Raw genomic sequence first — 14,022 nt, forward strand, 5'->3', positions numbered from 1 at the left:
AAGGAGTTTGGTACCCAGCACTGAGAAGGCTCAAAACAGCTGCACTTCAGGCCACAGGGAGGGGACAATGATGTCAGGGTCTCCTAGCAAAGCCTGGTACCAAAGGCCATGGTGAGGTGAACCACAGCTGTGTGATTACCTTTAAAGTCTAGCTGGTGTTTTTCTTATCTGTGAGACCATTTCATTCCATAGACATAAGGGAACACTTTGTGATCAAGCTTCCATAACATACCACACCCATACACATTCATGCACACACACATACAGATGTGCACATACACATACATTCATACATGCATATATGCATGCACTTCCACATACCATGTCCACCCATGCACACATGCATACACATGTGTTTCTCTCTCTCTCTCTCTCTCTCTCTCTCTCACACACACACACACACAGTGCGGCCTCAGGAGCAGAGCATGTAAAGGAACACTGCTGTTCAAATGTACCACTGTCACCTTGCATCTGCAGTACACTTTTGTGTATCTTTCTCAGGTAGCAGTTTCATTTGCCACCAAGCAGAGACACATCGGAAGGAATCACCAAACCCCGAAGCTTAAATACAGAACGAAGCTAGAGAAACCTATGCCATGAGTGCCCGTGCATGCTAGTCTGCAAGGCACAAGCCAAGAGGGCACCAAGTGGGTACCACTAGCCACCAGCCCACTCAGTCATGTTCTGAAGGATCCCGAGAGGGGGCATCTTTCAGCAGCGGATCTTGCCACCCTCCTCTCTGAGAAAGAAGGTTTGATGGACCTCACCTGGCCTCCCTTCCCATCTTCCTCCCATCTTGCATCACCCAGACAACTATCTTGCATCAGCACACTTCCCTGACATACTGTGCACACATCCTCTTTCCCACCCATCTTAGTGTTGCCAGAGAGAATGTTCTAGAACACCCACCTGGTCCTGTCATGTAAGTGCCCACTCACCCCTCTAGCATCAGCCCACTTTCCCCAACACATTGTGTGCCAGCACTTAGGAGGTATCTCCCATGTGTCAGTTGCATTTAGGGTAAAGCTGTGCACTGTACTGAGAGAACACAAAAATGTGGACCAGACACTTGGTATGCACTCGTGTCACACTTGTCTCCCTTGTGAGGTCTCAGTGAAGCTCTGGACCTTACTCCACATCAGGAGCTCATCACTGCCAGAGAAAGAATTTGGTAGGGAGCATTCCGAAACTCCATGCACCACGCAGCAAGATCCCAGGGGAGTTTTGGCTTCTCTGTGCTGTGTCCTTCCTGTGATCCCAGTCATCCTGCCAAAGCACACTCTGCTTACACATGGCCCAATCTGCCCAGGTTTGCAAACATATTTCATGCAGGATGGAAGTTTTACAGAACATTTGGTCCCTGTCCTCACAAATCTGCAATGGAGAGGAAGCCAGTGGATCACAGCCGGCGGGGGAGGGTGGGGGTGGTAGAGGGAGGGGAACCAAAGGTAGTCAATTTTCATACTCTGATAATGTTAAGGACATTCGAGAAAATATCTGGTCTTCTGAGCCACCTGGACAGCTAGGTGGTAAGTCTAAGTAATTTTAAATAAACCAGTGATTTCCTGGAACTCTATAATCCTCCCCTGTTATTAAAGAAGATCAAACAGAAGCTGCCCAGGAAAAAAAATTAGCAAGTGCCTGCATAGGACAGTAATACATGAGAATAAGGAGGAAGCTGCTAGAAGCGGGGCCTGGTTTCAGTTCCCCAGTAAGGCTGATTCTACTTACTGAAGAGTATATGGGGAACCATGTTTAGCATGCTGCACAATGTAACCCAAATCAGACCTGGACTCCTATATGGGAGAAAAAGAGACGACGGGTGGCAGGCAATGAGAGACTTACATCTTGGGCCTAGTTCAGAGAGGAGGATGAGTGTTGGGCACAGCACTCATCACAAAGTTCAAGAGGATACTTCCTGAGGTCCTAAAGGTGGCTTGGGTGACTTAAGAGAGTATAGAAGAAGCTGTGTGCAATAAAGCACTCAGAAAAGATACGAGTGTGACTAGCTTGGGCTGTGGTGTGAGGGCACAGAGAATGCAGGAAAAGACAGGTAGAGCAGGTGTCTGCGGCAGCAGGCCACACATGGCTGATGGGGCTCATAGATGAGTGTACATGAGTGTACTTTCCTAGCCAAGGAATGGTTAGTACAGGGTCAATAGCCCTCCAAGTGCCAGAGCTGCACAACTGCAAAGGAAAAGGAGGAATTTGGACTTCTCTGGTTAGTGGGACTTGGGGATGAAACAGAGCTTGTGAAGTGAGGGAAGGTAGAGAAGGAAGAGGAGAGAACAGAAGATGCCAGGTTTCTGTGTCTTTGCTGACAAAGAGTGGTGGTAAGTGGTCCTGGTAGCTGCTCATTAAACCCTCAGAGCATCCATGGATGAGGGCTCCATGTGTCTTCTTCCTACTTAGAGGAGATCAGAGGTGGGGAACAAGGCCAAATTAAGACCAGAAACACTAATTGGTGGTGCCTGGCTCGTAGCCAGAGCTCAGCCACTGGGCACAGGAAGCAGGTCCAGGCTTGGCTGATTGGCCTGACTATGCATCATGTTCTGTTTTATCAAACTCTGTCATTGTTACTATGAAAGAATGTGACAGGGCAGGGGAAACTATGCCCCTTTTCAGAAGGGTTCCAGCTTTAGGAGCCTGTTTTGCTACCAGTCTAAGCAAGCTTCTACTTGTTCCTCGCAGGCCTTCCCACTACTTCTGCATGTATGGGAGTTAGAGAAGGTACTGTTCCACCCACAATACTTCAGAGTGTTTTCGAAGAGTAAGAGCCAAATGCAGTAGGAGACAGTATACTTTCTACCCCTTCTTTGGCGGAAGGGAGATATTAAAAATTTGGAACTTTAACCCAGCAAACGGCATTGAGGTTGCCACGTGGGAGGAACCTACTGGAACATGACCCTGGCAGAGGAAGAAGACCATGATTATGTTAACGCTACCATGCACACAGTTTTACAACACTTTTCTTCACTGGGAGAAAAAGATGCACTCTTAGGAAAAGAAGAAAAACAAAAGGATACCTGTGGTCTCATCCGTGGATTCCATCGTACGTAATAGTTTACCCATAATTCCAAATGACTCAAACTAGCAACAGGATATAAAACGTGGTTCTCATAATTCACAAAGAAGGGATTCAAAAATTCGTCTAGCTGGCTATTGATATATGACCATAAAGATACAGTCTTTGTATATATATCCTGCAAAGCAAAACAGGAATACATTGAAGTAAACTTTTCTCCAAAGCCTCAAGAATCAATATTGCATAAAAAGGACTTGAATAATATAATGAATGCAAAGACAAAAGTGTATGAAATTTACTAAGCCCCATCTCCCATCCTCCACTCTATGATTTCATGCTGTCCTGAGAAAATATATTGCTGAAGTTTGGCAGCATCTGGCAAATCTGTCTGTGGGAAGGTAGGAGAAGAGTTTTTTTTTTTTTTTAACACTCATTAAGATGATAGGGTGTAGCGATAACAATTGGATACTTTACCTAATGAGGAATGTGGGTAGAAATTACAGATAAGATCCCTTACAAACTAGGTGTGGGGTGGGGGCAGGAGAATTGTTGAGTTCAAGGCCAGACCAGGCAAAGCGAGACCCTATCTTGAAAACAAAATTGAAACAAAAGGGCTGGACATGTGGCTCAAGTGATAGAGCATTTGCTTAGCAAGCACAAAATTCTGGGTTCAATCCTCAATACTGAAAAAAAAAAATCCCTCATAATGGAAAGCTTTGTCTATTGGCAGAAAAGTACACCATGATGGCAGGCTGTAGAGGTTTCACATACATTCATATACACGTATATTTCATTATATCTTCCCATCAGTTTTACTGTACATATTTGGAAATGCTATAATTATTTGTATTGCTCCTCAGAATGAAAACATTTAAAATCTATGAGCATAGGAGAGCACAGTTAGGACAGACAAATAGGAAACAATGGATCTAACCAGGAAAAGTGAAGAAACAGTGAGGTCAAGTGAATGTTGCATCATTCCATTACTACAGGACTGCTTATTTACAAGCTGACTTCCCACAGGAACATTCAAGATTAACTATTTCCTTTTTTATTTATATTTTATCGGTCATGGGGCTTGAACTCAGCACCTGGGCACTGTCCCTGAGCTTTTCTCTTCAAGACTAGCACTCTACCACTTTGAGCCACAGCACTACTTGTGGTTTTCTGGTAGTTAAATGGAGATAGTCTCACAGATTTTCCTGCCCCAGCTAGCTTTGAGCCATGATCCTCAGATCCCAGACTTCTGAGTAGCTAGGATTACAGGCATGAGCCACTAGCACCTGACTTTTTTCGTTTTTATATTTATAAGGGAAAAATGATTGATAATTCAAAATACCCAGAATAGCCAAGATACTCTTTAAAAATGAACAACAAAGAAGGAAAACTCACAGTTCCCATTTTCAAACTTACTGCTGTTCTGTAAAAATACCAGTGGGGCTGCCATAAAGACAGATACATAGATCAATGGTAAAGTGTACAGAAAGCAGCAATTCTTATATTTACAGCTAACTGGTTTTCCACTTGGATGGCAAGATAATTCAAGGGGGTAAACACACTCTTTCAATAAGCAGTGCTGGAGCAACTAGGTGGGCAAAACAAAAGAATGAACCTCAGCCCTCACCTCACACCATATACAAATAGTAACTCAAAATGGATTACAGACCTAAATATAAGAGCTGAAACTAAGACACTCTTAGAAGAAAACAGGACCAAATCTTCATGGCTCTGGCTTGGGTTAATTAATAGATTCTTGACTGTGATACCAAATGGACAAGCAACAAATGAAAACAGTGAATTTGAATCCATCAAAATGGAAAAAAAACAAACTTCTGTGCTTCAAAGGATACCACCAAGACAGTGAGTAGACAAGTAATAGAAAGAAAAGTAAACTTTGCAAATAATATAAAGCACTTGTATATAAAATGTATAAGGAATCCTTACAACTCAACAATAAAAAAGCCAACCCAATTTAAAAGTAAGCAAAAGAATAGAATACAGTTTCTTCACAGAATATACACAAGCAGCTACTAAGCACATGAAAAGATACTACTCAACATTAATTGCTATAAAAATATAAATCAACACCACATCATATAATTCACTAAGATAATGAAAAAATGGTTTCACTGCTTTGAAAAAAATACACAGCTTCAAAAGAGTTATGACATGAACCAGCAATTCCATTTCCAGACATGCAACTGACAAAAATGATAGCATATGTCCACACAAAAAAATTGTTCACAAATATTTGTAGCAGCACTACTTATAAGAGCCAAATGGTGAAACCAATTCGTATTTCTATCAAGTGATGAACGGACGGACAAAATGTGATCTATCCACATAATGAATACAATCAGCCATAAAAAGGAATGAAGTAGTGACACAGATTAACCCTGGAAACACTACTGTAAGTGAAGGAAGTTAGGCACCAAAGTCTATCTACTGGAGGATTCCATTTGTATAAAATCTCCAGGCAATCCATAGAGACAGGAAAAGGATTAGTGCTTGCCAGGGGCTGAGGAAATGGGCAGGGATTGCTAATTGGTGAGAGGTTTCTTTGTTGGGGGGGGATAATATGATTTTATAAAATTAGATATTGGTGATGGTTGCACATTCTATAAGTATACTAAAACCACTGAATTATACTCTTAGAACAGTGAATTTTATGACATATAAACTATATCTCAAGAGCTTTTTTTGGTGCTGGTGCTGGGGCTTGAATTCAGGGCCACGTGCTGCCCTGAGCTTTTCTATTCAAGGCTAGCATTCTACCATATGAGCCACAGCTCCACTTTTGGCCTTGCTGGTGATTAGTTGGAAATAAGAGCCTCATGGACATTTTGCTCACCTGGCTTCCAACCACAATCCTCAGATCTCAGCCTCCTGAGAAGGTAGGATTACAAGCTCACTCAAGAGCTTTTTTTGTTTTAAGAAGAATAAAATTTCCCCCTCCTACCAAAAAGTAAGTAGAGTCATAGTTTATTGAGCTTCATTCTTCTGCTGCTAGGATTGTTTCAAATGCCTTTATTGAGGTAAAATTCATATACCATAAAATTTACTCTTTAATTATTTTCTTGAGTTATATTTAGCAGGATTTCCTTACACTGGGCTGCAAGATGTGAATTTTGTCCTACTCCTTAGACACATAGGTTTGTTGGGTCCCAGCTACTATAAAGTAAGAGACTTTACTACACATATGGTTTGGGGTTGCTAGAAACTTGGGGAGGGCATCCTCATTATAGACAGCAGCAAGACTTCAAGTGGCCCTTGCTGGGAAAGGTGCCTGAGCAATGTAGGAAGCAGGACACTTACTTCTTTGAACCGCTGTTGTTCACAGTTGCACAGAAAGGTCCCAAAGAGACAGCTGTAAAGGTGATCCAAAATTGTAATCAAGAATAGTTCATTAAACTCGAACGCTGAAGGAAACTTAAATGGAGAAAAAAAATAACGTTTAGTCTAATTTTAATATTAATACCACTTATTTGTGAAAGGTAAAATATTAATGGGTACATTCTCATATCAAAAGGAAGACTAAGCTTATGTAAAGCAACAACTTAAAGTTTCAAGTCTAACTGATAGAGCTGGTTGAAAAATAACCAAAAGCAACAATCTTTCTTGTGCAATTAAATGCTTACTTTTTTTTGCCAGTCTTGGGGCTTGAACTCAGGGCCTGGGCACTGTCCCTAAGGTCTTTTTGCTCAAGGCTAGCACTCTACCACTTGAGCCACAGTGCCACGTCTGGCTTTTTCTGTGTATGTGGTACTGAGGAATGGAACCCAGGGCTTCATGCAGGCTAGGCAAGCACTCACTACTTAGCCACCTTCCCAGCCCCTAAATACTTAAAATTTTATGCAGTGTCTATTTTTCACTGGGTAAAACAGAACATAGAAACATTCAGAAAGCTGGATATAGTATATAAAACAAATGTTTTCAGATTTTGGCAACGGACGACTAGGACTCCAAGAGAAGGGAAGTAAATGAGAGGATCATTATTATTATCTTAGCTGGTTCATTTGAAAATCATTAATTCACTGTGGTAACAGAGTAAGGAAGAAAACCCACAGGATCATCTCAATTGTTTTAAGTAGTTTATAGTGGGTTTCTGCAGAACTCCAATGAAGATTGTTAGCACTGTCATCAGGTTTTAGCCAGAAGCTGCCACTTAGTAGCCAGGAGATGGGAAATAATAATAAGGAACCCAATAGCAGACACAGAGCAACTGCCAGGAGCCAGAATCCTAATTTTAAGCACAGTGAAATATTGATTACCTGTTGAAAGAAGCAAAGATAAGTAGAAGAAAACCAAATAGAACTGTCTAGCATATATGTGTTTAAACTAGTATATATTAATGACCTATTCTCAGGCTGGAAATACATGCCTACCTCAGGAGGAAAGGCCAACTTGGACCTCTAACACCACAAAAACAGCAACAACCAAAAGAACTGCTTTCCAGTCACAGTGATTTTCCATACTATCATGACGAAACCTAATAATCAAGTGTGGGGATCATGACATGGTACATAGTATGGAGATTCCTGGATTCCTCAGCCTGACTCCCATTTACTAGCCATTCAGCCATGCCCCATTTCTAATATATGCCCAAATATAAGAATAAGGACTCAGCAGTTAAGGAGACTAAGCAGGTTCCTTTCATCTGACAAACATGGAGCAGAAGCATAACTAACTGACTGAGGAGTAGAGTCTTACATTGTTCAGCGTATGGACAAGATGGTTAACAATCGCCATTTGCAGAAGGAAAGTAACTTTTGGTGTGAAATTGGTCCTATCTGATTTTCCATTTATACTTTTAAGTGAATTAGAATCAAACTGTATTAAGTAACAGAAGCCATATTTTATACACATACAAATACTCATTTTGAATGGAACAACAGTGAAAGTTTAGCTAATTTTGGCTGCAAGATACATTTGAGCCCAAGATTACCTAAGTCAGAAATACACTTGAAATTTCTCACCTGTCTTGTCATTTGCCAAACACAATCAATAAACTGAAGAAATATAGGGGATCGGTCAGCATCTGCGTGGTTGTCATCACCATGGCCCACTCGCTGAAAAGACACAAATGTTAAATATCTTCATGTATGTTACTATATGACCAAAAGGCAGTTCAGCCACTCAGATGGCTGAGATCTAAGAAGCATAGTTGGAAGCCAGCCTAGGCAGGAAAATCCATGACATTATTTTTGTTGTTGTTGTTGTTTTTGGTGCCAGTTCTGGGGCTTGAACTCAGGGCCTGGGCACTGTCCCTGAGCTTCTTTGGCTCAAGGCAAGCCATCTAGTGCCACTTAAGCCACAATGCCACTTCTGGCCTTTTCGGAGTAGCTTACTGGAAATAAGAATCTCATAGACTTTCCTGCTCACACTGGTTTCACACTGTGATTCCCAGATCTCAGCCTCTCAAGTAGGTAGGATTACAGGCAAGAGCCACTAGTGCCCAGCTGAGATTCTTATCTCTAACCATCAAAAAGTTGGAGGTGGAGCTGTGGTTGAAGAGTAATAGAGTGCTAGCCTCGTATAAAATCTCAAGGACAATGCCTAGGCCCTGCCCTCAAGCTCTAGGACTAGTACAAAGAAAAGTCACTTAAGTTGCCTAGTAGCAAGGGTTGGGTCTCACCAGGCATAACAGAATTCCTGGCACATTGTAAGCACCCACAAACATCCACGAAATTGAATTGACTTCCATTTCTTTCATGCAACTAAATTTCAGTTTATAGATATGGTGATTGGTTTTCAACTCCTCTTTAATATAGTTGATTGACTTCCATTTCTTCCATGAAACTAAATTTCAGTTTATAGGTATGGTGATTGATTTTCATCTTCTCTTTAATGTAGCTGATATCAAGAAATGATAAGCAACTATATAGCTACCATATCCATTTAAAGGGGATCAAGACCACCACCACCACAACTGCCTAGAACTGATGTGGGTATTACTAATGGCTCAGCAAGCATGTTGTAAATGCAAGATCCGGTCTCAACCAATAAAAGCTGAGAGTTAGTGCTATGGGCCTATCATTCCAGTTAAGTGGAAAGTGTAAACATGATGACTTTAGGCCCAGCCCATGTCAGGCATAAAGGCAATAAATACAAGACCTCATTTAAAAAATAACTAAAGCAAAAGGGGCTGAAGATGTGTCTCAAGTGGTAGAGTGCCTAACAAGCACAAAGTCAGCCAGAGTTCAAACCCTAGTGCTGGCCAGAAAAGAAACAAACAAAAGAAAACAGGAATTACCAGCAAGAGAAACTACATAAGCAATACAAACTCACGGTGAATGAATAATATACTTTTTTTTTTTTTCAGACAAGGTCTCAATACGTACCATAGACTATCTTGGGACTCATTATTGTAGCACAGGCTGGCCTCAAACTCATGACATTCATGCCTCAGCCTCCAGAAGCCTGGGATTACAGACATGTGCCACCACACTCGGCTAAACAGTGTATGTATTTTCATGTGATTAGTAGGTCAATGAAGAAAAAGAAAACATAATTTACCAGAACATTTGGGATACAACAAAGGTGGCTCTAAAAGGGATATTTCTACCTATAAGTACATATGTTAAAAAGTCAGAGAGATCTCAAATAAATAAACCCTAAGGCTATTGTAGCAAAACAAGAACTAGGCAAACCCCAAAAACAGTAGATGGAAAGCAACAATAGAGATCAGGGCAAAATTAATTAAATCAGCAGCTTTTCAGTTTACTACCACTAAGTAGTCAGAAACAGAATCGGGGAATCTATCACATTCACAATCACATAAAAAATACTTAGGAATACACTGAGGATATGAAAGATCTCTACAATGAAAACTCTAAAACACTGAAGAAGGAAACTGAAGAAGGCATGAGTAAATAGCTATACTATTGAAAGCAACCTACAAATTCAGTGTAATGCCTATCAAAATCCTAATATCATTCTTTACAGAAACAGAAAAATTAATCCAATAATTCATCTGTAAGCATAAAAAAATACCCGATAGACAGTTGGGCACCGGTGGCTCATGCCTGTAATCTTAGCTGCTCAGGAGGCTGAGATCTGAGGATCACGGTTAAAAGCCAGCCCAGGCAGGAAAGTCCGTGAGACTCTTATCTCCAATTAATCACCAAAATGCTGGAAGTGGAGCTATGTCTCAAGTGACAGAGCACTATCCTTGAGCAGGACTGGTGTACACACACACACACACACACACACACACACACACACAAAGACTGGTGTACACACACACACACACACACACATTGCCAGCTATGGGCAGGTAGCTTATACCTGTAGTCCTAGTGGCTCAAGGAGCTCAGATCTGAGGATTATGGTTTGAAGCCTACCCAGGCAGAAAAGTCCATGAGATTCTTATCTCCAATAAACTACCCACCTACAAAAAGAAATCTAAAAGTGGAGCTGTTGCTCAAGTGATAGAGTGCTAGCCTTGAGCAAAAGAAGCTCAAGGACAGTACCCAGACCTAGAGTTCAAGCCTTAGGATCAGCACCAAAAGCAAAAACATACAAAACAAAACTAAACTAAACAACAACCCCCCCCCCCCCAAATCCAAACAGCCAAAGTAATCTTGAGCCAAAAGAGTATTGCTGGAAGTATTACAATACCTGACTTCAAATTACACTATAGAATTATACTCACAAAAACAGCACGGTACTAGCATAGTACTGGCATATAGACCAATAGAATAGAATGAAAGGTCTGGAAATAAACCCATACCATTATAGCCTTCTGATCTTCGACAAAGAAGACAGAAATAACAGTCTCTTCAACAAATGGTGTTGGGAAAGTGCCTATCCACATGCATAACAGATGGTAAACGTGTGAAAATGTAACAGTGCGATCCTCCCCCCCTGTATAACTAATATAAGGTAATAAAATATAATCACAGAGCTAACACTGACCTGGCACTCAACAGGGGACAGGCACTGCACTAAGCACTGGAGACATCCAAACTCCTTCTCCATGCTGCATGCGTTTCCAAAGGGTGTAGAAAACAAGTCAAGAGAAAGGAAGGACTGTATCTAAAGAACTGACAAGTCAGCTGGGTGCCAGAGGCTCATGCCTGCAATCCTAACTACTCAGGAAGCTGAGATTTGATGATTGTGGTTTGAAGCCAGCCGAGGCAGGAAAGTCTGTGAGACACTGATCTCCAATCAGCTCCTCAGAAAATGAAAGCTGGAAGAGACACTGTGGCTCAAGTGGTAGAGTGCTAGCCTTGAACAAAAGCAGCTCAGGGACAGCACCCAGGCCATGAGTTCAAGTTCTAGGTCATCCAAAATAAAAGAACTGGGCCTGAAAATCAGAGGCTATGGACTTGCCTCTTCTGCTCTGAACTTCTGTCCAGGTACACTTGCCCCCATGCCAAAGCCACTGTAGTCCTTGCACTGCCCATCCTGCAGACTTCGGTAGTATTCCAAGTCAATGCAAGGTAAAGACGAAGCCTCAGCATGTCAATAGATAGCACAGGCTACAGTGAGCTTCCAATTGCACTAAGATGCAAACCGCAGCCTACGAGTGCCCCACCAGATGACCCAATAATTCCACTCCTACCTATATAGTCCTCAAATTAAAAACAGATCTTTGTGTGCTGAATAAAGTGCCCCCTCAATCTCTCAGTACCTCAGAATGTGACTGTACTTTAAAAAACATGAAATTAAAATGAGGCCATTAGAGAAGGGTCCTAACCCAATATGATGGGTAGCTTTAGGAAATACCAGTGGCACATGTCAAGGAGAAACCAATCCTGTTGTTAGCAACTTGATATTGGACTTACAGTCTCCCTAACTGTGTATCTACTGTGTAATCCAGCTAGTTAATACAATAGTACTTTGTTTTTGAAAAAAACTTGTACATCTACGTTCATAGCCTAAGGTAGAATCAAGAGAGGGTCCATATACATATGAACAGATAAATACAATCTAGCATATGTACACAAGGGAATACTATTTAGCTATAAATGGAATGAGCATTTGATATATGCTACTGTATAAACATTATGTCAGTAAATGGAAGACAAATACCATATGATTCTACATATATTAAGTATGGAAAATAGGCAAATCTATATAGATAAAAATCAGATTAGTGCTTGTTGGGGGCTAAAAAGGGAGGAGGAAGTGGAAAGTGACTGTTTAATGTGTATACCATTTCCATTTAAAGGAACATTTGGGACTAGACAGATGGTTGCCACGCTGTCAATGTACTATAGGGTACTGAACTGAACACTTTAGAATAGTTAAATCTATGTGATGTAAATTTACCTCATTTTTAGAAAAAGCATAACTACGTTTTTAAAAGCTCTACTAGGAACATATAATATTGTGATCCATCGTATTCTGTCACGGCAATTAGGGTGGAAGTTAGGATCCAGGGGAGAAAGTCCACACATCTGTGTGTGTATACACACATACTTGTGTGTGTGTGTGCGCTGCATCCGACAAGCATATACATGACACAGCAAACAGTTAAGCACTGTCTCAACTTACCAGTGCAAACCGATGTCCAAAGCTTATCCACTCCTTCTCCACAAGAGCTTCAAATCCTTTAATGGTCCGGTAGTAACTGTCCAGCATCAGCATTGCCAGGGAGGTGAGCTGGGCTGTTCGGTCCCAGCCGTCACTACAGTGCACCACCACAGAAGTTTTCCCAGATTCTATTTTATCAGCAATTCTTACTGCTCCTGCAAGAAGCATCTGCAGAAAAGAAGGCATATTAGAAAAGGGATACTCTGAATTCAATTTCTATATAAAGTAATTCTGGAAAGAACTTTGAAAAGTCTGGCTAGTAAACCACAAAAGCATGGCATGCATGGGCTGGACATGTAGCTCAATGGCAGAGCCCTTGCTTAGCATGCCCGAGGCTTTGGGTTCCAGTCCTAGCCTTAAAAAAATATATATAGCCAGGTGCTGTTGGCTCATGCCTGTAAGCCTAGCTACTCAGGAGGCTGAGATCTGAGGATCATAGTTCAAAGTCAGCCTGGGCTGGAAAGTCTGTGAGACTCCTACCTCAAATTAACCCCAGGAAACAGGAAGTAAAGCTGTGGCTCAAAGTGGTAGAGTGCTAGCCTTGAGCAAAAAGGGCTCATGGACAGTGCCCAGGCCCTAAGTTCAAGCCCTACCAAAGGAAAAAATATATATAATGCTATACAATATATTGATTCCACTAGGAAATGTTAGTGTCATTTTGGGAATGGTTCTGTGGACTGAAGTCATTTTCTTGTGCCTGCAAGGCAGGTCCTCTCCACTTGGCTAGTTTATGTCTCCAGCCCCTTTTTCATAGGTTATTAGTTATTGATATTGGTTATAAACTACCGCTTTATGTCCTGGCCAGCCTAGATTGCCATCCTTTCCCATGTCACTGGAGATGATAGGTATGTGCCATGGTACCCAGCCACTGCTTAAGATGAAGTCTCTAAGACTTTTCTACTTGTACTATCCTTAATTCACAATCTGTAGACCCCTACCTCTCATGCAGCTAGATTATAAACTTGAGTCACCATACCCTAGTAACATGATTTCAGGAATAATTTAGTATTTTGGGGGTGGGGGTTTGTTTTGTTTTCACCGTACTGAGATTTGAAGTCAAGGCCTTTGTTTGCTAGACTGGCTCACAACCACTTGAGCTATGTCTCTAGCCCTAAACTTAATTTTCTTTTTTCCTAGTACTGGAGTTTGAACTCAGGGCCTTGCATTTGCTAGGCTGGTGCTCTACCATTGGAGCCATGCCTCTAACCTTTTTAAAGCCATGCAAAATTGTAGCAGTTAACAGAATCCTTTATCCTTTGGTCATGAAATTCTTTTAAAAGTCTCACAAGAGCTGAGAGCTGGTGGTTCATGCCTGTAATCCTAGCTACTCAGGAGGCTGAGATCTTAGGATCCCAGTTCAAAGCCAGCTGGGCAGGAAAGTCTGTGAGACTCTTATCTCCAATAAATCACCAGAAAACTGGAAGTGGTAGAGCGCTTGCCTTGAGCTGAAGAGCTGA

At 41.5% G+C, this 14,022-nt stretch overlaps 1 protein-coding gene across 3 annotated transcripts in view; it reads right to left on the reverse strand.

Moving 5' to 3' along the window:
• The window catches only part of Mtmr1 (myotubularin related protein 1), a 64,352-nt gene that overhangs the window by 3,560 nt on the left and 46,770 nt on the right, over positions 1–14,022 (reverse strand). For all 3 annotated transcript variants that reach the window (XM_042680381.1, XM_042680379.1, XM_042680380.1), the window contains 4 exons: positions 12,527–12,733; positions 8,002–8,094; positions 6,341–6,454; positions 3,027–3,203 (listed from right to left, as the gene is read on the reverse strand). In XM_042680381.1, the coding sequence (XP_042536315.1) occupies positions 3,027–3,203; positions 6,341–6,454; positions 8,002–8,094; positions 12,527–12,733 (591 nt within the window). The remainder of the gene's footprint in view (positions 1–3,026; positions 3,204–6,340; positions 6,455–8,001; positions 8,095–12,526; positions 12,734–14,022) is intronic.

This window comes from Dipodomys spectabilis, unplaced genomic scaffold, assembly GCF_019054845.1.
Source record: "Dipodomys spectabilis isolate Male_0828 unplaced genomic scaffold, ASM1905484v1 ptg000060l, whole genome shotgun sequence".
Taxonomy (NCBI): domain Eukaryota; kingdom Metazoa; phylum Chordata; class Mammalia; order Rodentia; family Heteromyidae; genus Dipodomys; species Dipodomys spectabilis.